Source organism: Protomyctophum bolini, assembly GCF_963924005.1.
Source record: "Protomyctophum bolini genome assembly, chromosome: 3".
In the NCBI taxonomy this organism is placed as follows: domain Eukaryota; kingdom Metazoa; phylum Chordata; class Actinopteri; order Myctophiformes; family Myctophidae; genus Protomyctophum; species Protomyctophum bolini.
In genome coordinates, this window is record NC_137864.1 from 45,867,469 (window position 1) to 45,890,799 (window position 23,331).

The window sequence follows — 23,331 nt, forward strand, 5'->3', positions numbered from 1 at the left end:
TTTCAAAAAATAGCCAATCTATGTACAAGCTCACCTTGTGGTGTTTTGTGATAATAAGCTAAAGTATAATAACAATTGTAATGGCGTAAAAAGTACAATGTTAAAAGTATACAGCACTTGAGTAAATGTACTCTTAATATTTTTCCACCCTCTGCTAATTAGGAGCAGATCTTGCCTAGTGCAGTGAGTCTGGGACACAGACGGTGCTGCATGTCACGGCATCCTATTGGAACCTCTTATCTCCATAGTCTATTTTAACCCATTTGACCTGAGATCAAGTTCTAAAAATGTCTTCTACATCCTGACAGTTTTCAGAAAAAGCTATGTTTCTAGGTCAGTCGTTCTTCCATTTTTCAAAAATAGCAGACCTATACAAGCTCAAGAAAATATGTTGTTCCAGGAACCCCCTCAGAAGCAAAGACTTGAGTTAAAAACGTTGGCTCTAGGGGGCACGGTGGCTTTTGATTGATTGATTGAAATATTTATTAACAGTTTGTAGAATTACAGTACATTTCAAGCACAAACTCAATACAGAGACTGTTAACTGTGAGTGGACGACCCAATTAAGCATTACACTTGTTTACAACAGTTGGTAGTGCTGTCGCCTCACAGCTAGAAGGTCCTGGGTTCGATTCCCGCTGGGGACGCTGTGGGCACTGGCGGCGTGTTCCCTCCTCTGCGTCATCGGTGCCCATACCCGAGGCGGGGTTGCCCATACCCGAGGCGGGGTTGCCCATACCCGAGGCGGGGGTTGGCGAAAGGGCCTTTCTGTGTGGAGTTTGCATGTTCTCCCCGTGTCCCCTAGGGTAGATACCCTCACAAAAAACATGCAGTAATCCTGGTCTCTAAAACTACCTCCCCCTGGCCAGCCGTTGGCTCTGAAAGAATATATATTCAAAGATTTGTGCCATATTTTCACGATCTTTCAAAAAATAGCAGATCTACAAGCAGATCTACAAGCTCGTAGCGCGCCACCGAGTGGCGCGCTACGAGCTTGTAGGTCTGCTATTTTTCAATAGCTAAAGCATAACATAATGCTAACACCAAAAGGGGTTCCCGCCACAAAATGGGTTAACGTTTATTTCTTTGTAAATTAACGCCTTACTCGATCGGTGTCACACATAAAGCATAAAGTAGCAGGTCCACAAGCTCACCGCGTCGCATTTTGACCTTGTAGATCGGCTGTACTTTTGCCATTTATTATTTATTCAAATCCTGAAACGGTTTTTGGACATATGAGGTTTCCACCCAGCAGCTAGACGACTCACGACTTGCTTGTCTTCGTGCAGAGTAAGCAGAAAGCCAGTGGAGAGATACGGCACGGAGCAATAATAATGAGCTTAAAATAACAGCGCCACAAACCGTGGCTTGGCGTGAACCGAGCTTCACCTCCCACCGTGAGTTCGTCTTTATCACGGGTTGCACCATTTTGCTTTTTAGTCGATGTTACAATGTTGGCTGGCCTAGATTATGTGTGGGCCAGTGTTATTCTTTTAGGAAGCGTGTTCCGCCTGTCAAAAGAAATAGTCTGAACAATTGTGTGTGCTGCACTCTGAGTATAATAACAATCCAATACCGCGATGATGACACCTGGAGCTTTTTCTTTTGCAAAGAGCTTTGCCTTTTATACCAATTCTATTCAAAGTCGTCATAGAAGTCTTTGCCTTTGATTCCCGGGAAGTTGTCTGCGGTTCAATTCCCGAGCCCCGGCGGCGGATTCACTGCATGTCACTCCCCAACTCTCTCCCCTTTCCTGTCTCTCTCTCTACTGTGCTTATGGGAAAAACACAGGTCGAAACAGCCCCAAAACAAATCCGAAAATCCACATAATAACCGGTAAAATCGACACTTCAAAGCTGTACAAAGCAGCTCAAACTCGAGCACGTTTGTTCGGAGAGAGGGGCAGCCAAACACTTTCATGCTGACCCCCCTCCCACCCCCTCCTTCCAAATAAGTCATGGCCTATTTGAAAAACCTCTGGTCTTTCTACTGTAGAACATAACAGAGGACGAAGGGGCGACACATCCCAGGGTGAGGCTCATGTTACCTGGGTGAAAGTTTTCATAAAACACAGAGGTCTGGTTACTGTGGCAGTCCTGTTACAAGTGAAAGCAGATAGGTTTGGAGAGAGAGAGCTTCCATTAACCTATGTTGACTAAATACCGGGCCCGGCGGGGTCACGCTAAAAAAAGAAAAGAAGAATCCATTGATGTGTGAGGCTATACGTGCGCGCCTGCCCGCCATGTGTTTGAGAGCCAAACAAAAAGGTTACCCTGAAGCTAACATACTGTAACATCCATGCTGAGACTACCTTCATGCTTGTTAAAGCTGCAATCCGGAACTTATTCGAATGATTTTAACTTAATTTTGAGTATGATGGTTCGTTGCAGATGGTCTCCCTACTCTAAATCCATTCAGAAATGTAGACCCTGTGTTCGCGGTAGGTAACACTAGTACTGGTTGACTGAACCGGTGTTGACTGAACCTCTAAGCGTAGTATCTCCGCTGCCCATGTGGGCGTTACGTCTTAGACCAGCATGTAGCCTGTTGGGCTTTTTGTGTTATACTGTACCTTTTAGCATCATTGTATAACCGTACCACTGCACCATTTGCAAACTGTTAATAATGTATTCAAAGGGCTTCATCACTTGATGCGCTCCTCGATGATAGAATCAAATTAAATTAAAATATAGATGGAATCATTTTACAGAAGGTTATCGCTGGATGCAGCCCTTATTAAAGCATGCTTCCTCGTACGTAAATCACTGCCTTTATCAACTCACTATCCTGGGTCCTCTCTGAGGTCAGTACTGCAGTAGTTTAACATAATCGTCGCTGTCTGGCAGAAACCTCTTATCTCCATATTTTAACTTGTTGTGGTTTTTCGTAAATTAGCGCCCTACTTGATCACACTAACTATTTAAAGCCTCACACAAAAGCATCAGAAGTAATGGCGGCGGCGGAGCGCAGGGGTAGAGTGGACCGGAGCCAGTTCAAACTCACGCTCCCCCAGAGTTAGTGTCGAAGTGTCCTTGAGCAAGACACTGAACCCCTAATTGTGCCCGATGTGCAGGTTTGTGCCTTGCATGGTTTTCTCTGTCATCGGTGTGTGAATGGGTGAATGTAATGTACAATTACAATCCATGTAGAGCTCCTTTTGATAAAGGCACTATATAAAATGCACCATTTAACAGATCTACAAGCTCTAATAATGGTGCGAAGCGACGCATTTCGAGTTGTAGATCTGCTACTTTTGATGCTTTTCAATTGGATGTCCTGAAAACTAACCGTTTTGGACATAATGAGGTTTCCAGCCGACAGAGGTTTTTTACAGCTTGAAGCTTGAAGCTCATCTGGCCATCTGAGCCTCAAGTGTTGCATCGTGTGTGATACACAGAATCATAACCTCATCGGTCATACTGTACCTCTCGGGGGCTGAGAGAGTACGCTGGCGCTGCGTTTTACGGCCTGGAGGTGACGCTATACGCCGCTCATCTTGGGGGTTGGCGGCTAGCTGCTGCGGCTCAGGAGGTAGCGTCATGGCCCTGTTTGGGGAAAACTAATTCCCGGCTCCTCCTGGCCGGCCTCGCGTCGAAATGTGTTGAGCAAGACCACTGAACCCGTTAAACTGCTCCCGATGAGGGTGGTATTAGCTCGGGTGGTTAACTCCGCTGCCGTCGGTGTGTGTGTGTGAGTGTGTGTGAGTGAATGTGTGTCAGCGTTTGTGAATGGCTGTATGTAATGCACTATGGCGCTGTGCACAACATATCAAAAATGTATCGTAATTCATATGAGTGACAACATATATATATATATTTTATTTTTATTTTAATATGATATATTTTTGACAGAATCAAATGTTTTATGGTCATGAAACCTGGATGGCTTGATTCTAGGCTTAAAATAATTTATATAAATATTTTTGGATATCTCTCTGGGAAAAACGAATGGGGCCTGGGGAACGATGGAACCAGAATATGGAAACGAATGGGGCCTGGGGAACGATGGAACCAGAATATGGAAACGAATGGGGCCTGGGGAACGATGGAACCAGAATATGGAAACGAATGGGGCCTGGGGAACGATGGAACCAGAATATGGCCGCCACTTCTATGCCCTTATGCACATTGTGAAGTGCTTTGGATAAAGGCTTTGTAGAGAGTATTTAATCTACGACCACCATGTGAACTCCAAACAGGAGGCAGTGGAGCATCCTTTAAGCTAAGGCTCAATGTACCTTGTTTAAAGGCAGAATGTATTCCTGGTAGATCTCAATGTGATAATTCAAGTCTCTATAAGACAGCCCTTTTCGGTAATTATGAACATAATAAACAAACAAATCCCTCCCAAAGCTTAAAATGACAATAGTAGACGGTGATATTTAGTCACAGCTTGGTTTCATTAATAATGAATGATGAATAAGAAAATGCGTTTTTGCTGGCTCATAAATGTTCCTTTGGGCTTTGATTTGTAGTATGTTTTTCCTTTTGAAAAATATCCAGCTTCGCATTAATTTGTTCCATAACCATTTACACCGGGGGCTGCACATGGATGTGACTTCACACATATTGGATAAAGCCTGATTTATGCCACAGTGATAAAGTGTCAGAAATAACAGTGTTTTCAACTGAAAAACAGAACAATAATTCAGTTGATAAATTATTTTTGTCAAGCAACACATCACACAACAACGTGCTGGCCCAGACTGTGAATCAGGCTCCACGCAAGCTGTGCTCTCTCTCGCATATAAATGTCTCTTTAGTGGCACTGGTTCTCACAGTGGGGTCCGGGGACCCCTAGGGGGTCCTTGAGGTGGTTCCAGGGGGTCCCCAGCTAAATGATTTAATAATATAGCATCAAAATCAGTTTAAGAACTTAAACCCTACATGCTGTACATCTGCTATTACAAGTTCACAGCGTGTAATTCAGCGGATCCCTGGCACAAAATGTTTTCAGATGGATGTTCACGGCCAAATACATATCGATGCTGAAAAACAAATCTAGGGCATAGCAACATATAATACTTATTTTGGTTGTAGTTGGTCGTCCTGAAAAACTAAAGGTTTGAGAACCACCCATCATAGCAACATATAAGATAATACTTATTTTGGTTGTAGTTGGTCTCCCTGACACATTTAGATCCCAAGGCCCTGCATTGCAGCACTACTGCAAACAGGCTGACTTTATTTCCACTTCAGAATTACGTATTACTTTTGAATTCATAATTTGGTTCCTATACATGCTGCCTACCTCTGAGAGTGTATGCACATAATGTAACCAAATGGACCCCTATATCATATGGGTCTCTTTGGTACACAGTCAGTGTTCCAAATGGATAAAACAACACTGCCAATATGCCTGTGTACTGGACACTGTGACTCATGCTCTTCATAACACCCCCAAACTATAAGTGAGGGAATACTAAACACATACAAACAATGTGATCAACTACAAAAATACTGTCATTACGCTGTAATTTCCCCTCTGACGCGGCCATAGATTGACATAGTTTCCGCATCAATCATGATGAGTGTTCATATGACTGGTGTCTTGCCGTGACATACAACAGGGTGTGATGATGATGGTCTTTTCAGACCGCATTACACAGAGCTGCACCAGATGGCTGTGTTAGAGAGAGAGCTGGTGATTGGATTGCTGGTCTAAGAAGAATTTGTCATCGCTTTCAATTTTTGACCTTCTGTATGCCTGTCTTCATATCTACTCCAGTCTCCCTCCCTTCTCTCTTGCACGCTCTCTCTCTCTCTCTCTCTCTCTCTCTCTCGCTCTCGCACTGACATTTGTAACAAACGGAAACAGCTTGAAAAAAAAAGAGATCGTTTGAGAATTCAGCGAGACGTGATGCTGTCAGTTCAGTTGTGGAGAAACCTTCTGCTTCAATAGACAATATAGTGCATCTCTGTCGGGTGGAAATCTAATAATGTCCCGAAACTGTTACTTGTCAGGATTCAAATTCAAAATGAGAAAAGATCCCAGCATGTCGACATTAAGCTCAAAACGTGTCGCTTCGCGCACGCTTCAAGCATGTAGATCTTAGATCTGGATGGATGCTTCTGTGTGGTGTTGTGGTATGATCAAGTAGGACGTTAACCCATTCTGACCGGGAACCCATTTTCGTGTTAGCATCATGTTATGCTTTAGCTATTGAAAAATAGCAGATCTACAAGCTCATAGCGCGCCACCGAGTGGTGCGCTACGAGCTTGTAGGTCTGCTATTTTTGAAGAATCTAAGAACGACTGACATTTTTTTAGAATCTGATCTCAGGTCAGAATGGGTTCATCAGACCAGTGTGTGTCCAGTGGAAACCTCGTATGAATCTGATCTCAGGTCAGAATGGGTTAATGTATGACGTTTCAGCAGCGACACAGGGCATACCTGCACCAGCAGGCACAGCTTGAGCCCTCGCCAATATTGAGGCCACGTTGACACATCGCTCCAATGTGCAACAACCGTTGCTGTATGAACATATACATTGTCTCCATCCCATTCTGACCTGAGATCAGATTCATACGAGGTTTCCACTGGACACACACTGGTCTGATGAACCCATTCTGACCTGAGATCAGATTCTAAAAATGTCAGTCGTTCTTCGATTAAAAAAAAATAGCAGACCTACAAGCTCGTAGCGCGCCACTCGGTGGCGCGCTACGAGCTTGTAGATCTGATATTTTTCAATAGCTAAAGCATAACATGATGCTAACACCAAAAGGGGTTCCCGTTCAGAATGGGCTATCGGGTGGGAAACCGCATATGTCCAAAACTGTTGTACTTTTCAGGATTCAAATAAAAAAAATAGCAAAAGTAGCAGATCCGCAAGCTCGAAAAACACGTCACGGTGTGTGACGCTGTAGTACATATGATCAAGTACTACAGTAAGTACATACATTATAAGGCCATAGACTTGGCTGCCACATGCCGTAATTTCCGGAAGCCAGACACAAAAGGTGGAGATAAGAGGTTTCCGGAAGCAAAATGTGGAGATATGTGGAGGTTTCTGGCGGAGACAGACAGCCACGGTATATCGATGGTTTGAGCTGTGTAGAGTTTCCAGCTTCAATAGATGAATCACACACCTCACTAGTCCTACCTCTTGGCCCGACATCTAAATAAATGAATCACACACCTCACTAGTCCTACCTCTTGGCCCGACATCTAAATAAATGAATCACACACCTCACTAGTCCTACCTCTTGGCCCGACATCTAAATAAATGAATCACACACCTCACTATAGTCCTACCTCTTGGCCCGACATCTAAATAAATGAATCACACACCTCACTCTAGTCCTATACCTCTTGGCCCGACATCTAAATAAATGAATCACACACCTATAGTCCTACCTCTTGGCCCGACATCTAAATAAATGAATCACACACCTCACTAGTCCTACCTCTTGGCCCAACATCTAAATAAATGAATCACACACCTCACTCTAGTCCTATACCTCTTGGCCCGACATCTAAATAAATGAATCACACACCTCACTAGTCCTACCTCTTGGCCCAACATCTAAATAAATGAATCACACACCTCACTCTAGTCCTATACCTCTTGGCCCGACATCTAAATAAATGAATCACACACCTCACTAGTCCTACCTCTTGGCCCAACATCTAAATAAATGAATCACACACCTCACTCTAGTCCTATACCTCTTGGCCCGACATCTAAATAAATGAATCACACACCTCACTAGTCCTACCTCTTGGCCCAACATCTAAATAAATGAATCACACACCTCACTCTAGTCCTATACCTCTTGGCCCGACATCTAAATAAATGAATCACACACCTCACTAGTCCTACCTCTTGGCCCAACATCTAAATAAATGAATCACACACCTCACTCTAGTCCTATACCTCTTGGCCCGACATCTAAATAAATGAATCACACACCTCACTCTAGTCCTACCTCTTGGCCCGACATCTTGAAAGCACTACTACTGACACGCTCAGGTTCACATAGTGTTTAATGTTCGGGTGGGCCGCATCCTTCCCTAACGCTCTGGAGGACATGCTCGGCGTGCCTTTGGAATGTTTCAAACAACCACGGCTCTTTTAGGAATCACACATGCCAGCGCCGGGCTGAGTCATACAGTGTAATTAGCCTCTCTGCATTGTGCATTATTATTGCCACTGTGAAAACCGTGAGCTTGTAGATCGGCTATTTTTGCCTCAGGATTATATTATATCGTATAATTCCGGCTTCATAGTTCAGCATGATTTAGACCATGCACAGATAGGGCCACAGATAGTCGTCACTTTGACCAATCAACGCCTGCACTGTCTCCATGAAAGTCAGGTTCGCTGTTGACTTGGAACCGATTAAAATGCAGAGGAGAGAGGTGATCAGGCCAAATCTGTGGCACGATTCAGCATTCTTGCAGAATTGGCAAGACTCGTCGGATGTTTTCCAAGAGCAGCCATGATGCACAAACTCAGCATTTGCTAATTGATGCGTGCAGGGATTTATGGGTACATGTCCTTAAGCACTAAACCAGGGACACAAACGGTTCCAACTGTCACCTCCTCAACAGCAGCACATTTTGGTTGCAAACATACAGTTATCATGTTGAATACTATGCTGTACTGTAATACTACTGTACGAGACAATTTAAGAAAAAGTTGGGAGGGAGGAGAGAGCAGCAGGCAGACTGACAAAGATGAAGTGCGAGAAAACCTAAAGTTGCAAATTAGATTTTTCTTTTAGTGAACACAACTTTATAGAGTGTGCAAATACAATATAAAGAACACAACTACTGTGTTTGTATTCGTCTGTCTCCCTACTCAAATTTAGACACTACTGATTGACAAGTGTATTTTCCGTCTTAGTTCAGCAATAGAAATGTCAGCCCTCGGACGTGGGGGGGACCCGGGTTCGAATCCCGGGTTATGACATAAATCTTACAAATCGTTGCTTTAGTCAAAGCTTGCATGAAATTTCCTTCATTTTCCGCCAGCGCAGCACCTCCCAAACTCTCAGACGCTGTTGATCTATGAGTCTGCTGCTTCAAGCTCCAGATCCCGTCCTCAGCTCCCCTGTGTCTTCACTCCCTTTCAACATGAAGTCTGCTTTAGCCATGAGGAGAGCTTTCCAAGTCGGTGAAACCTCCAGCCCGCCATTATTACCCCATCTCAGATCTTGTACAGAACAGAAAGACGACCCAGAGCAATAGAAATATTTGCACCTAATAAATGAAGGCGAACGTCCCGTGCCAAAGCTTGCACCTGGGCTTATTACCTAGGCCTACGAGATAAACTGTACTGCAGATGGGGGAGCAGCATGGACGACGTATTGCTTCCTTTGCTGGTTTCCATGATTGGCCTTAAATCACAAGGTGCAAACAAGCGTTGAGTCCAAGTACAGCACTGTTTCCTCCTGCTGTAACTTTAGAAACAAGCGTTGAGTCCAAGTACAGCACTGTTTCCTCCTGCTGTAACTTTAGAAACAAGCGTTGAGTCCAAGTACAGCACTGTTTCCTCCTGCTGTAACTTTAGAAACAAGCGTTGAGTCCAAGTACAGCACTGTTTCCTCCTGCTGTAACTTTAGAAACAAGCGTTGAGTCCAAGTACAGCACTGTTTCCTCCTGCTGTAACTTTAGAAACAAGCGTTGAGTCCAAGTACAGCACTGTTTCCTCCTGCTGTAACTTTAGAAACAAGCGTTGAGTCCAAGTACAGCACTGTTTCCTCCTGCTGTAACTTTAGGCCACAGGGTTTCAAAGTGGGGGCCGACAGGGCTCGACATGGGGGGGCCTATTAAAATATATCAATGGGAAATCTGCAAATGTAAATATAAAGTAACATAAATCATGAGAAAATGAATTTCAAATTAAGTTAATAAGAGAGTTGTGCCAGTTTCTTTCTTTCTTTCTTTCTTTCTTTCTTTCTTTCTTTCTTTCTTTCTTTCTTTCAGCCAGAGCTAGGCTATGTCCATTCGAAGGTCCTTGGCATGTTTGAGGAGCAGGCCTTGGAGTAAGTGTAAAGTGATTGTTCCCAGTGCTTATGTCTGTGTCTGTGTGTTTCTTGTCTGTAGGCTGGTGGTTTGTGAGCACAGCCGAGGAGCAGGGCTGGGTGCCGGCCACATACCTGGACTCCCAGAACGGAACCAGAGATGACTTGGACCTGGGCACCTCCAGGACGGGAGAAGGTTAGTGTGTGGAAACACAATGAACACGTGCACACATTCACAGAGTCCACACTGGTTCTTAAACTTTTAAATTCCAAGGAACTCTCAGTTTAGCATGCGTTAAAGGCATACTATGTAACTGTTTACATAACACTGGGGCGTCTGCGGCTCAGCAGGTAGAGCAGGTCGTCCAGACGTCCAATGATCCGGTTTCAATGATGGTTTCAATGATCCGTGGGTCGAATCTCGGCTCCTCCTGTCTACATGTTGAAGTGTCCTTGAGCAAGACACTGAACCCTATATGGAGTCGGTCGGTTTGAGCTTACCATTGGTGGGTAAAATGGTGAAAACGTCCTTATTTCTTGCCATTTTTATGCCTAAAACTTCTCACCTATACTTCTCACAACACACATCGTACAGCTTATAGTTCACAAAACAATGTATCTTGTAAGAACCAGCGAACTTATTTCTATTTCTAAAATTCAACTATACTTGTCATGACATTTGGCCCTCACAAATATAGTAATACTAGTAGACACACACACACACACACACACACACACACACACACACACACACACACACACACACACACTAGAAACCCAGATCTGGAGTCACGGGTCTCTGCAGTGCAGACACACATCTCCGTCTCCGTCGCAGCCAAATGGCCCTCTGCTCCAACCAGAACCTCTGTACTGTATGTGCACAGTGCAGAGCGGAGCGGAGCGGATATTTTGGCACTCGGGGAAATTCCTCCGAGCTCCCCTGGGAGGCTGCCGTCTGCAGAGAGCCTCCTTCTGTCAGGGCCTCCTGTTCTCCACTGTTTAGTCTGACTGTTTACATGGCACATGTCATCATCAAGCACCCCCACCCAAGACACACACGCACGCACGCACACACACACACACACATGCATGCATGCATGAGGGCACGCATGCATATGCACAACCACACTCGCCCACAGCAGCACTGTCATTTACATATCGTTGTTGTCAGGGCAGCGACAGCTCTTATCTCCATTTGAACCTTCAAACGTAACGTTTTGTGGACATTATTGGGAGGTATTTCCACCCGACAGAGATGATACTGTAATGCATGTGCCTACAAACATTTAAACGGCCCACTGCATGCATAAACACGCTGCCACATATGGGCACACGTATACACACATATGGACACACGTATAAACACTGTACACAGCAGTAGGTCATGTAGTAATAATGCTTCAGTATGTCACAGTGTACGTCTGTATGCATTACATATCGCCACTGTCGGGTGGGAACCTCATGTGAATATCAAAACTGTCCAAATTAAAACACAGAAAATGAGCTGATCCACAAGCTCAAAACACACAAACCCAAATGGTTACGGTTGTGTTTTAATAGACGGGTATGTCATCATTCAAAGGCAAAGTATAGTGCTAGCCTTCACATCAAGGGCGAGAACATTCAGTCCTGTCTGTGTACCACAGCTCCATTCCTACATTGTATTGTCAAACCTTTTTTATTGTTTGTTTATCAGTGGTTGGAACTAGTACTCAAAGTGTTTGTATTTAGAGGACAACTTTAGTTTTTTTTTCAACCAAGGTTCATGTTTTAGGTTGTTATTAGACAAAGTAAAAGATGACACACACACACATCGTCCCTCGCTAATACATTTTCACACTCCGCCACTGGTTACCCAAGTGGTCTGGGGTTGCCAACTTGACATAGAGGCCAAGATTTCAGTCACTTTCACGTTTCAAAAAGTTTAATAAGATATATAGCAAAAATAGCAGATCAACAGGCTCACAACACGTCTCTTTCACTATATATTCCTCAGGCAAGAAGTGTATAGTGCGTGAAGTGTATAGGGCTCCAAGGTGGGGATAAAACTCTGTAAAGCACTGCACCACGCCATCCCATCCTGGGGAAAACTCTGTAAAGCACTGCACCACGCCATCCCATCCTGGGGAAAACTCTGTAAAGCACTGCACCACGCCATCCCATCCTGGGGAAAACTCTGTAAAGCACTGCACCACGCCATCCCATCCTGGGGAAAACTCTGTAAAGCACTGCACCACGCCATCCCATCCTGGGGAAAACTCTGTAAAGCACTGCACCACGCCATCCCATCCTGGGGAAAACTCTGTAAAGCACTGCACCACAATGCCATCCCATCCTGGGGAAAACTCTGTAAAGCACTGCACCACGCCATCCCATCCTGGGGAAATCTCTGTAAAGCACTGCACCACGCCATGCCATCCTGGGGAAAACTCTGTAAAGCACTGCACCACGCCATCCCATCCTGGGGAAAACTCTGTAAAGCACTGCACCACGCCATCCCATCCTGGGGAAAACTCTGTAAAGCACTGCACCACGCCATCCCATCCTGGGGAAATCTCTGTAAAGCACTGCACCACGCCATCCCATCCTGGGGAAATCTCTGTAAAGCACTGCACCACGCCATCCCATCCTGGAGAAAACTATGTAAAGCACTGCACCACGCCATCCCATCCTGGAGAAAACTCTGTAAAGCACTGCACCACGCCATCCCATCCTGGAGAAAACTCTGTAAAACACTGCACCACTGCACCACGCCGTCCCATCCTGGAGAAAACTCTGTAAAGCACTGCACCACGCCGTCCCATCCTGGAGAAAACTCTGTAAAGCACTGCACCACGCCGTCCCATCCTGGAGAAAACTCTGTAAAGCACTGCACCACGCCATCCCATCCTGGAGAAAACTCTGTAAAACACTGCACCACTGCACCACGCCATCCCATCCTGTGGAAAACTCTGTAAAGCACTGCACCACGCCGTCCCATCCTGGAGAAAACTCTGTAAAGCACTGCACCACTGCACCACGCCGTCCCATCCTGTGGAAATCTCTGTAAAGCACTGCACCACGCCATCCCATCCTGTGGAAAACTCTGTAAAGCACTGCACCACTGCACCACGCCGTCCCATCCTGTGGAAATCTCTGTAAAGCACTGCACCACGCCATCCCATCCTGGGGAAAACTCTGTAAAGCACTGCACCACGCCATCCCATCCTGGGGAAAACTCTGTAAAGCACTGCACCACGCCATCCCATCCTGGGGAAAACTCTGTAAAGCACTGCACCACAATGCCATCCCATCCTGGGGAAAACTCTGTAAAGCACTGCACCACAATGCCATCCCATCCTGGGGAAAACTCTGTAAAGCACTGCACCACGCCATCCCATCCTGGAGAAATCTCTGTAAAGCACTGCACCACGCCATCCCATCCTGGGGAAAACTCTGTAAAGCACTGCACCACGCCGTCCCATCCTGGGGAAAACTCTGTAAAGCACTGCACCACGCCATCCCATCCTGGGGAAAACTCTGTAAAGCACTGCACCACGCCGTCCCATCCTGGAGAAAACTCTGTAAAGCACTGCACCACGCCATCCCATCCTGGGGAAAACTCTGTAAAGCACTGCACCACCACGCCATCCCATCCTGGGGAAAACTCTGTAAAGCACTGCACCACGCCATCCCATCCTGGGGAAAACTCTGTAAAGCACTGCACCACGCCATCCCATCCTGGAGAAATCTCTGTAAAGCACTGCACCACTGCACCACGCCGTCCCATCCTGGGGAAAACTCTGTAAAGCACTGCACCACGCCATCCCATCCTGGGGAAAACTCTGTAAAGCACTGCACCACCACGCCATCCCATCCTGGGGAAAACTCTGTAAAGCACTGCACCACGCCGTCCCATCCTGGGGAAAACTCTGTAAAACACTGCACCACGCCGTCCCATCCCTGGCGTGGGTTCTCCCAGCAGACCTGATGTCTTCATGTTGGCACACCTCGCTGCACCGTGGGCTTTGATGCCTCCCACCGTGCTGTCTCCCAAGCTCTCATTATCTCCCAGCAGACTGGAAGCTAAGGCTCAGTGACAGCTTGGTTTCGCTGGGGTGGGAGGAACTGTCTGACACGTGTGTGTGTGTGTGTGTGTGTGTGTGTGTGTGTGTGTGTGTGTGGGGGGGGGGGGCACCCGCGAAATTACCTTGCCGAATAACATTTCCCTTTTTGTGCCCTGATATTTCGATTAGGAGGTCAATGGAACGAGGGTGGTGGTGCATAGATGGGTTGGAGGAGAGAGAGACGGAGAGGGAGGAGGAAAGAGAGAGACAGAGATAAAGAGACACACACACACACACACAGAGAGGGGGGGGGGGGGGGGCTGGACAAAGAGTGAGGGAGGGAGGGAGACGGCAACATTACACACATTAAATCCTCACTTCATTCAACCCCGAGTTTACAAATAGCATGGTTTCCATGTGTATGCAAACGGTTCTGTTCGGAGTTGCATTCACAAAGGATGTACTGTAGTGTGCACAAGGAGGACGGACAGAGGGAGAGATGGGAGGAGAGGAGAGGAGAGGCGCGGAAAGGGTCACGCACCCAAGGACAGGAAACAGATGACGGGAGCGACGGGTTAAGGAATTAGATTAGCAGAAAAGACACGGAGAGCTGATGGGAGTGGAGTGTCGCATCCATCTACACCACGCACGCACGCACGCACGCACGCACGCACGCACCACAATTACACATACACACACTAGTTTGTATTACTATACCAGTGAGGACATTGTTATTTTAGGACGGCGATTTTATTGTTTTTGCCATTCTTTACCTCTAACCGTAAAGCCAAAAATAGATTCAAACTCACAATGAATTGAAAGCAGCCAAAAATCTGCCAAAAATCTTTTCCCAACTAGAAATGAAAATAACGTTTAACCATAAAACGTCTCTTACTCTCTTGTGAGAACCAGGAAAATGTTCCTCAGGAAAATGTTCTCAACTTCTACATTACTTGTGGGGACATTTTTGGCCCTCACAAGTATAGTAATTACCAGTACACACACACACACACACACACACACATACTGTACACAGACGCGCGCACGCAAACACAGATACACACACACACACACACACACACACACACACACACACACACACGCAAGGTTTCTGTGCTTCCTGCAGCAGCCTCCGAGAATGCATTAAGAGGCAAATGAGTGTTGATGTCGGGGAAAGGAAACCTCGTTACATATGACTGCAGATTTATCATGCGGCCCACTAGTTATCAAGTTATCAGCCCAGCGGCAGAACACACTGCATACAGAGAGAGAGAGAGAGAGAGAGAGAGAGAGAGAGAGAGAGAGAGATGCTCGGCAGAGGAAGAGCCTTGGACATGGTAGTGAATTGAATTGCTAACAAGCTTTGCCACCAGGTTCTACTATTCCCATAACCCATTCTGACCGGGCACCCATGTTGGTGTTAGCATCATGTTATGCTTTAGCTATTGAAAAATAGCAGACCTACAAGCTCATAGCGCACCACCGAGTGGCGCGCTACGAGCTTGTAGGTCTGCTATTTTTGAAAAATCGAAGAGCGACTGACATTTTTAGAATCTGATCTCAGGTCAGAATGGGTTCATCAGACCAGTGTGTGTCCAGTGGAAACCTCGTACGAAATCTGATCTCAGGTCAGAATGGGATAGAGAGCCTGATATTTTTACCTCATGCAATACAGCATGAAGCAACCGAGTGCATTTACTCAAGTACTGCACTCTGCACAAATGTCTCAATTTTTAATTGACTTTTAATTCACTTGAGTATTTTCATTCTTTGATCGTTAACACTTCTACGACATAATATCATTGCTATATCGGACGGAAACCTCTTTGTGTGTCTTTTCTGTAAATTCACACCCTTACCTGATCATTCAGTCGTACAGCAAGTAACAGATCCGCAAGCTGGAAAACGCGGCGCCAAAAGTGTAGATCTGCTACTTACAGTATGCTGTTTGGGACATACTGTATCGGTATGAGGTTTCCGCCAGATACTACACGATTCTGAAATGACCATTGGGCATAATGACTACTTTTACTTTTGCTACTGTACTTTCAGTATATTTCTATGCGATTCCTTTTGTACTTTGATAGAGGTGATATTTCTGAAGGCAGGACTCTTACACTAGTGGTGTTGTGCTGGAGTACTTCCAACCCACTGATGCACAGAAAAGGTTTGACAATACAAAATGTATGAATGGAGCTGTGGTGGAGAACTGAATGTTCTCGCCCTGGCTTGATGTGAAGGCTAGCACCGCTTTGAATGGCATACTTTGTGTGTGTGTGTGTGTGTGTGTGTGTGTGTGTGTGTGTGTGTGTGTGTGTGTGTGTGTGTGTGTGTGTGTGCGCACACGTAGAAGAAGTACTCAGATTACTCTATTTTCTTTTTTCAAAAAACTATGTTATACGTAAAAAGCCCTAATTGTGTTACATGTGTATACTGCTACTGTATGTTGATGAATTGAATACATACAGTAGGACCACAATGGGAAAAAAGTCCCCAGGACGTTATCCTTTTAGCTTTATGGTCCTACTGTACAACATGCTGTTTATATTTCTGACTAATCATCAAAAGTCTGCATTCAAACTTTGACCTCAGTATTGGCATCAACATATACGCAAAGTACTCGTCATGAATAAAATATAATAATGCATACAGTATGTGCTACTACGATACTATGATAGCAGTTATGTTAATTAATTTATGTTTGACTTAACTTTCACTAAATAAATGATGATTCATAGTCATTCATATGTAGTTTCAATTTCAAAGGATATGCTGTTATTTATTTGCTTCTGTTTTGTGTAAACTCATAATTGGTATCAGGGGGTTTTCATGGTATAGAGGCAATGAAGCTAATGACCAAATTTGCCTGCTGGCTAAATTCTACCTTGTATTAACCCATTCTGATCTGAGATCAGATTCATACGAGGTTTCCACTGGACACACACTGGTCTGATTAACCCATTCTGACCTGAGATCAGATTCAAAAAATGTCAGTCGTTCTTTCGATTTTTCAAAAATAGCAGACCTACAAGCTTGTAGCGCGCCACTCGGTGGCGCGCTATGAGCTTGTAGATCTGCTATTTTTCAATAGCTAAAGCATGACATGATGCTGAACACCAAAATGGGTTCCCGGTCAGAATGGGTTAAAACATTATTATTATTATTATTTTAATGTAGGCCTATATAACCTATTGGCTTCACCATTTATCGTGACTGTTATTCATTTGCTTGGCTAACCCACGGACAAGTTTCTCCCATGCTAACTAACAACAACATAAAAAAAGCCTTTGTTAAAGTTTGTTAATCCTTGCTCTCTCTCTCTCTCTCATGCTAACCTCATAATACCTCCATGTTTGTTTTTGTTTTCCTCTCTTTTTTTTGGGTCGCTGCTCGTCGTACTCATCAGTAACTAAGAGACGCAAGGCTCACTTGAAGAGGCTGGACCGCCGCTGGACCCTGGGGGGGATAGTCAACCGCCAACAGAGCCGAGGTGAATGCTCGTACCAGTTCATGGCCGAATAGAAACCAGACTAAAATGTATAGGAAGGGACTAGTGGACAAGAGATCCAGTATCCAGAGTCATTTTACACTTGGTTGCATGCTGAAAATAGCCGATCTACAAGCTCACAACGTGCCACGTCCGCGGCACGTTGTGAGCTTGTAGGTCGGCTATTTTTGAGGGGGCACGACACCATCGTACGACAATCGTACGATAACCATGGTTTGCACTACATGCAGTACAGACAGGATGTACTGTAATTATGTACGGTACAGTACATTGCCACGCATACACGTGGATGAATGGATGCACATGCAAATAATATGCACATAATGTAAATGGATATGCATATGCATATGCACTTGTACACTATACACTCACACATGTGTGTGCAGCAGGCAAGCACATTATCAAGCTACATGCATTTGCACGCACGTACGCAGTACGCACGCACACACACGCATGTGCCCACTTCCATTTAAGCACACCATTGTACATAAACACATGGGCACATGCATATTATTATACAATTTACACACAAATCTACTGATTTCAATCAGTAGTATAGGGGAACAGTGTGTGCAATGCTTTAGCGTGCTTCGCTACACACACACGCACACAATTTACAATTTACAATTTAGGCATTTAGCAGACGCTCTTAATCCAGAGCGACTTACATTAAGCAAGAACAAAAGCATGGGAATACATCACATAAAGACATTTATCATGAAACATGCGTAGCTAAGAAAGTAACAGTGGAATATCTATAATGATAGACACACACACACACGCACACACACACACACACACACACACACACACACACACACACACACACACACACACACACACACACACACACACACACACACACACACACACACACAGACACAGACAGAATTCCACACAGAATTCCTCACTGACACATGATTCCACCCTATTAACAGTACGTCCAACAGTACAGTATGAAACAAGTTTGTGCGTTGCAGTCCCTTCCAGCTACACGGTCTCACCTCATGGTAAACAGTCATTTGCATCCCTGACAGGCCTCCAGCCTCCCAAGCATCATCAGCAGCGTATTGGGTGGCCCCTGCAGAGCCTTTCAGCTCCCACAGTAAAAACGCTAGAATCTTCCAACCCGACACTCTTTGGACTTTTTCTTCGCCTCACGCTGTGCAGCGAAAATAATTGGATCATATTAAACCAGATTTATATCATTAGGGCTGGACTCAACTGGCCCACAGCACACACACACACACACACATGCAGCAAGCTTTAGTCCTCTCTGTCGGGCCTCGCCGCGTTAATAATAGGAGGACATCGCCGCTTAATTAAAGCAAGCTAGCTCCCTCAGGTTTTACGGGCTGTTATATTTTAATGACTCTGGCAGTTCCTTGTTTTGTTTTGTTTGCTTGTTTGTTCAGTTCGTTTGAAATGATAAAAGAAACGGTCTAGTTTGCTGTTTTTGGCCAGGCTTCTTGGGTGATTTGTTGTCGTTTTTTTTTGTCGTTATTGCACTTAGAGAGAGACACAAGTCTGTGTGAAACTACACAGACTTGTATGATATTCAAAGCGCCGTCCCGCTGCCAGGGACATGTTTTGACAACCGATTGTCCATCCTGATGAAGGCCTAACGACTGAAATGTCGAAAAGAAGAAAAGAGCCATTTCTTTTGCAAGTTTTTGCAAGACAGTGTGCAAAGATACCCTTTTATAACAACCGTCAATCCAAAGCCCACACCGGCGAGGGCTTTTGGCGAGTCTTGGTGTTCTCTGTGTTTACGTTGGATGGCGCTCTTAGCTAACACGAGTCACCATTTGACTCTCAGTGAAACAGTCTAGCAGGAAATCACGTGATGGCAAAAAAACCCAACAAAAAAAACTGCCACCATCAAAGGCCTTTTTCTCTGCTTCCGTTTTTTCTCCTTTCCATTTTTGGCCATGCTAAATTTTCAACGATAACTAGAGAACCGAGGGTCGAAAAGAGTTTTTTTTGCTTTCGCCGAAGCACAGAGAAAAACCTCTGTGTTTAACAACGATCGGGGGATAGGAGATAAATATACTGTGACTACTTGAAAAGTCAGGAAAAACGAGGAAAATCGCTGAATTATTTATTTATTTCCCCTGGCAGTAAATGAGTTAAAACGATGTATGTTTGTGGACACAGGCCCTAAATGAAAGTCCTTTATATCTGCCTCTCTCTCTGTGTGCAAGTGTAGCCAGTGGCTAGAGATCCCAGACCCAGAGCCTGCACTCCGAATCTCCGGTGTTTACACAAAAAACACTAATATACTGCTTACATTTGGGGAAATTGCAAAACAGGCTTCCTCGCGGTCTTCATGTGCTAATTGGTCAATGGCCGTGTGTGAGTTCAGAACTTCAGATCAATTATTGCTCAACCCATTGAGGGAGAAAAATTAAGATTAGACTGACTGACTGGACAAACACAAGTTTCCTTAGCTAACATAAGAAAACATATAGTATTTTATACCATATTATTATTATTATTAGGGGGGAGCCAATTTGCACTATCCTCACGGCTCGCCGGAGCCCACAGGTTGGAAATCGCTGCCATACAGTACAGTAGTACTGTCTGTCGAGTCATCAATTTCTCATCCAGACATTTCTCAGACGTTCCGTAACGCTCCTGTCTGGTTCTCGGATCAGTAAAGACCGCTGAGGTTGTTTCATTTTATTTATGGAGGCCAGTACCTCCTTGGACCTGTTTAACCCATTCTGAACGGGAACCCCTTTTGGGGTTAGCATCATGTTATGCTTTAGCTATTGAAAAATAGCAGATCTACAAGCTCATAGCGCGCCACCGAGTGGCGCGCTATGAGCTTGTAGGTCTGCTATTTTTTAAATCGAAGAACGACTGACATTTTTTAAAATCCGATCTCAGGTCAGAATGGGTTCATCAGACCAGTGTGTGTCCAGTGGAAACCTCGTATGAATCTGATCTCAGGTCAGAATGGGTTAACCTCATATTGGCCCCCATGAGTCAGCCTATATGATAATGTGGCGCTGTCAGACAGAAACCCTGTATCTCCATGCAGTATTTCAACTTTCATGCTTTAACCCATTTTAGGGCCTGACGTCGAAATAAAAAAAAAGTCTTCTGAAAGAATATATATTCAAAGATTTGTGTCGTATTTTCACGATCTTTAAAAAATAGCAGACCTACAAGCTCGTAGCGCGCCACTCGGTGGCGCGCTATGAGCTTGTAGATCTGCTATTTTTCAATAGCTAAAGTATAACATAATGTTTAGTTAAAACACCAAAAGGGGTTCACGTCTATGGGTTAAACACGCCTAAATGAGTGTTGCAAAAAAGTAGTGAAAATAGCCGATCTACTGTACAAGCTCACAACGTGTCACGATGCGACGTGTTGCAAACAATTTAAAAAAATGTTTTTATTGAAAATATTGATACAAACTTTGATACAAACAAGCAAAGATAATGTGGGCTGATTCGAGCTGTGCCACAGACCCCAGACCAGCAGAGAACACGAAGTATTATCCGATAAGATCATTAATCAGAGCACTCCCTACGGACGTACGGAGACACACACAGATCACATGAGGTATACGTTATGTTCTACTGTGGACTAACACACGTTGTGTAGAGCAGAAATGGGCAAGAAAAACAATTATAACCATGAATGTGATTTACGGCCGAGCTACACAGAGTACGTAAAACATTGTGCGGATATGCACAAACAGTCAAACACACATACGCACTTTTAGATTCAGTCCTATTTTATTTTATTTTATTTTATTTTATTTCCGCGTATACTCGGTTATAGCACGGCTGTCATACTTCGTTGCTGTCGGGCAGAAACCTCTTGTATCTTCATATTATTTTATATATCTTTTTTTTTGGCTCTTAACAGTTTGACTGCGGAATTAATTAATCGCAATGCCCCGTTGAGTGCCTTGATTTCACTAACCTTTGAAAAATGTATAATCGATCCCTCATTTTGGCATGTCATTATGTAAGTGAATGGTTGAAGTCAAAAATAGTGAATTCACTATTCTTGATATAATAAATAGCCAATCTACAAGCTCACAACGCATTGCAAGTTGTTAGCATGTAGATCTCCTATTTTCACTATTGCATCACACTCGTGCAACAAAGTACAAAATAACACTTTGTTTCTCGAACATTAGAATAATTAAGAAAATACTGGATAGTTGCATCCTTAGTCGTGTATTGTATATCATCTCAGTCGGGTGGAAACCTCTAAAAAGCTTATGGCTCTGCTACTTTTGCTACTTTTGTATGACGCTGCAGGCTGTGCTGGCTGAGACTATGTCCGCCAGTGGGTGGTGCTGTTTCACAAAGCAGCGAGGGCAGAACACTGGCTGTAGTATCAAGTAGGGCGTTCATTTACAACAAAACCCCAAAAGTTAAAGTGTGGAGATGAGAGGTTTCACCATAGCTTGTAACTGTTGCACACAGACCACGTAGCCTGCCAGCAGCATGATCAAATGGACTAATATGGACTTACCGGGCCTACCTCGCCCAGGGGGCCTACCTCGCCCAGGGGGCCTACCTCGTCCAGGGGGCCTACCTCCAGGGCGAGGCTGTTAGCCAGGTCTGCAGCAGCAGAAGCAGACAGTGTTGCCATGTCTGCTTGTTATAAGCCACTTGCTTCTTCAGCGTAGCTGCATACATGTACAGTATGTGGTCTTGTTTCCACATTATCTAATTATTGTTTACTCGTTATTGGTGAATGGTGAATGGACCAGCAAATTAATATGTATTTGTCCAAATCGCGGAAAAGCGAAAGGCTATAGTCCATGGTCTCGGAGGGCATACTATAGTATGTCGTTTTTCACGATTTCGGAGGATTTGATTTGAAACATTCTAACAACACCACCACAAATCATACGGGGGTTCCCTGGCACCAAACTTTTTTAAATCTTCCAAAATATCTTATTCCAATATTTTAGCCAATCTGAATCTAGCCAATCTACAAGCTCACAACACGTTGCATCGAGACACGTTGTGAGCTTGTAGATCGGCTATTTTCAAATAGTACATTACAGTACATCTTGTTTTTTTTACTCTTTTAGCCTAGTCGCTTCTTTTGGGCTTATTTTCCTAGACGTGGTTGCTTGTTTCTCAACAGTGGCAGCAGCAGCAGCAGGGATATATAGCTAATGCTATCTACCTCTCCCAGGATAATGTGGAGACTTGGCTAAGACGGGCATGATGGAAAAGTGTGAAAGTGGGGCTGAATCCCACATAGTGGAGCTGGTTTTAATCACAGACATCGCAGGCCATCATCATCCACTCTCTGTAGAACAGGCATGAGTCACCAGGCTAGCTGTCGCCACTGCAGAATGAGGCCATGAAAATGTGTTCATGTTCTGAAGGGATTTTTCTTTTAACAAGGTAGTTTGTTTCCTTATGAACGTGGCACTTTGCAGACTCAGGTCGGCAGCTGTTTCCTTGCACTGCTGCACGTATGCATTTTAGACATACATTATCTGTTTGCGTTGTTTTGTTTTTAATAATATTGATTGCTTTTGCATCGTGTTCTCAATTGCTTGCATTCCCCAACAAAGTGTTGATACTAGTTGATACTGGGTCATCTTCTAGTCTCATGTCAAGCCTGCCGAGTTTATTAGATAATGTTTGCTATTCTTGAAAGTATAAAATAGGGCTCATTACGAAAATACGAGAGAATAGTTTGATTGAAAGGCAACCTACACTAATATGTTGGTCAAGCGTTTTAATCATTAAAGGACCACGTCGCCACCTTTCAACCTATCTTCATATAATTGGTCCTCACTAATGTTCTCCACAG

The 23,331-nt window shown here is 44.5% G+C and overlaps 1 protein-coding gene across 5 annotated transcripts in view; it reads left to right on the forward strand.

Moving 5' to 3' along the window:
* The window catches only part of LOC308312860 (SH3 and PX domain-containing protein 2A-like), a gene marked incomplete at its 5' end in the record, with an annotated part of 152,271 nt that overhangs the window by 99,684 nt on the left and 29,256 nt on the right, over nucleotides 1–23,331 (forward strand). For all 5 annotated transcript variants that reach the window (XM_080759609.1, XM_080759611.1, XM_080759610.1 and 2 more), the window contains 2 exons: nucleotides 10,055–10,168; nucleotides 17,425–17,508. In XM_080759609.1, coding sequence (XP_080615735.1) covers nucleotides 10,055–10,168; nucleotides 17,425–17,508 — 198 coding nt within the window. The remainder of the gene's footprint in view (nucleotides 1–10,054; nucleotides 10,169–17,424; nucleotides 17,509–23,331) is intronic.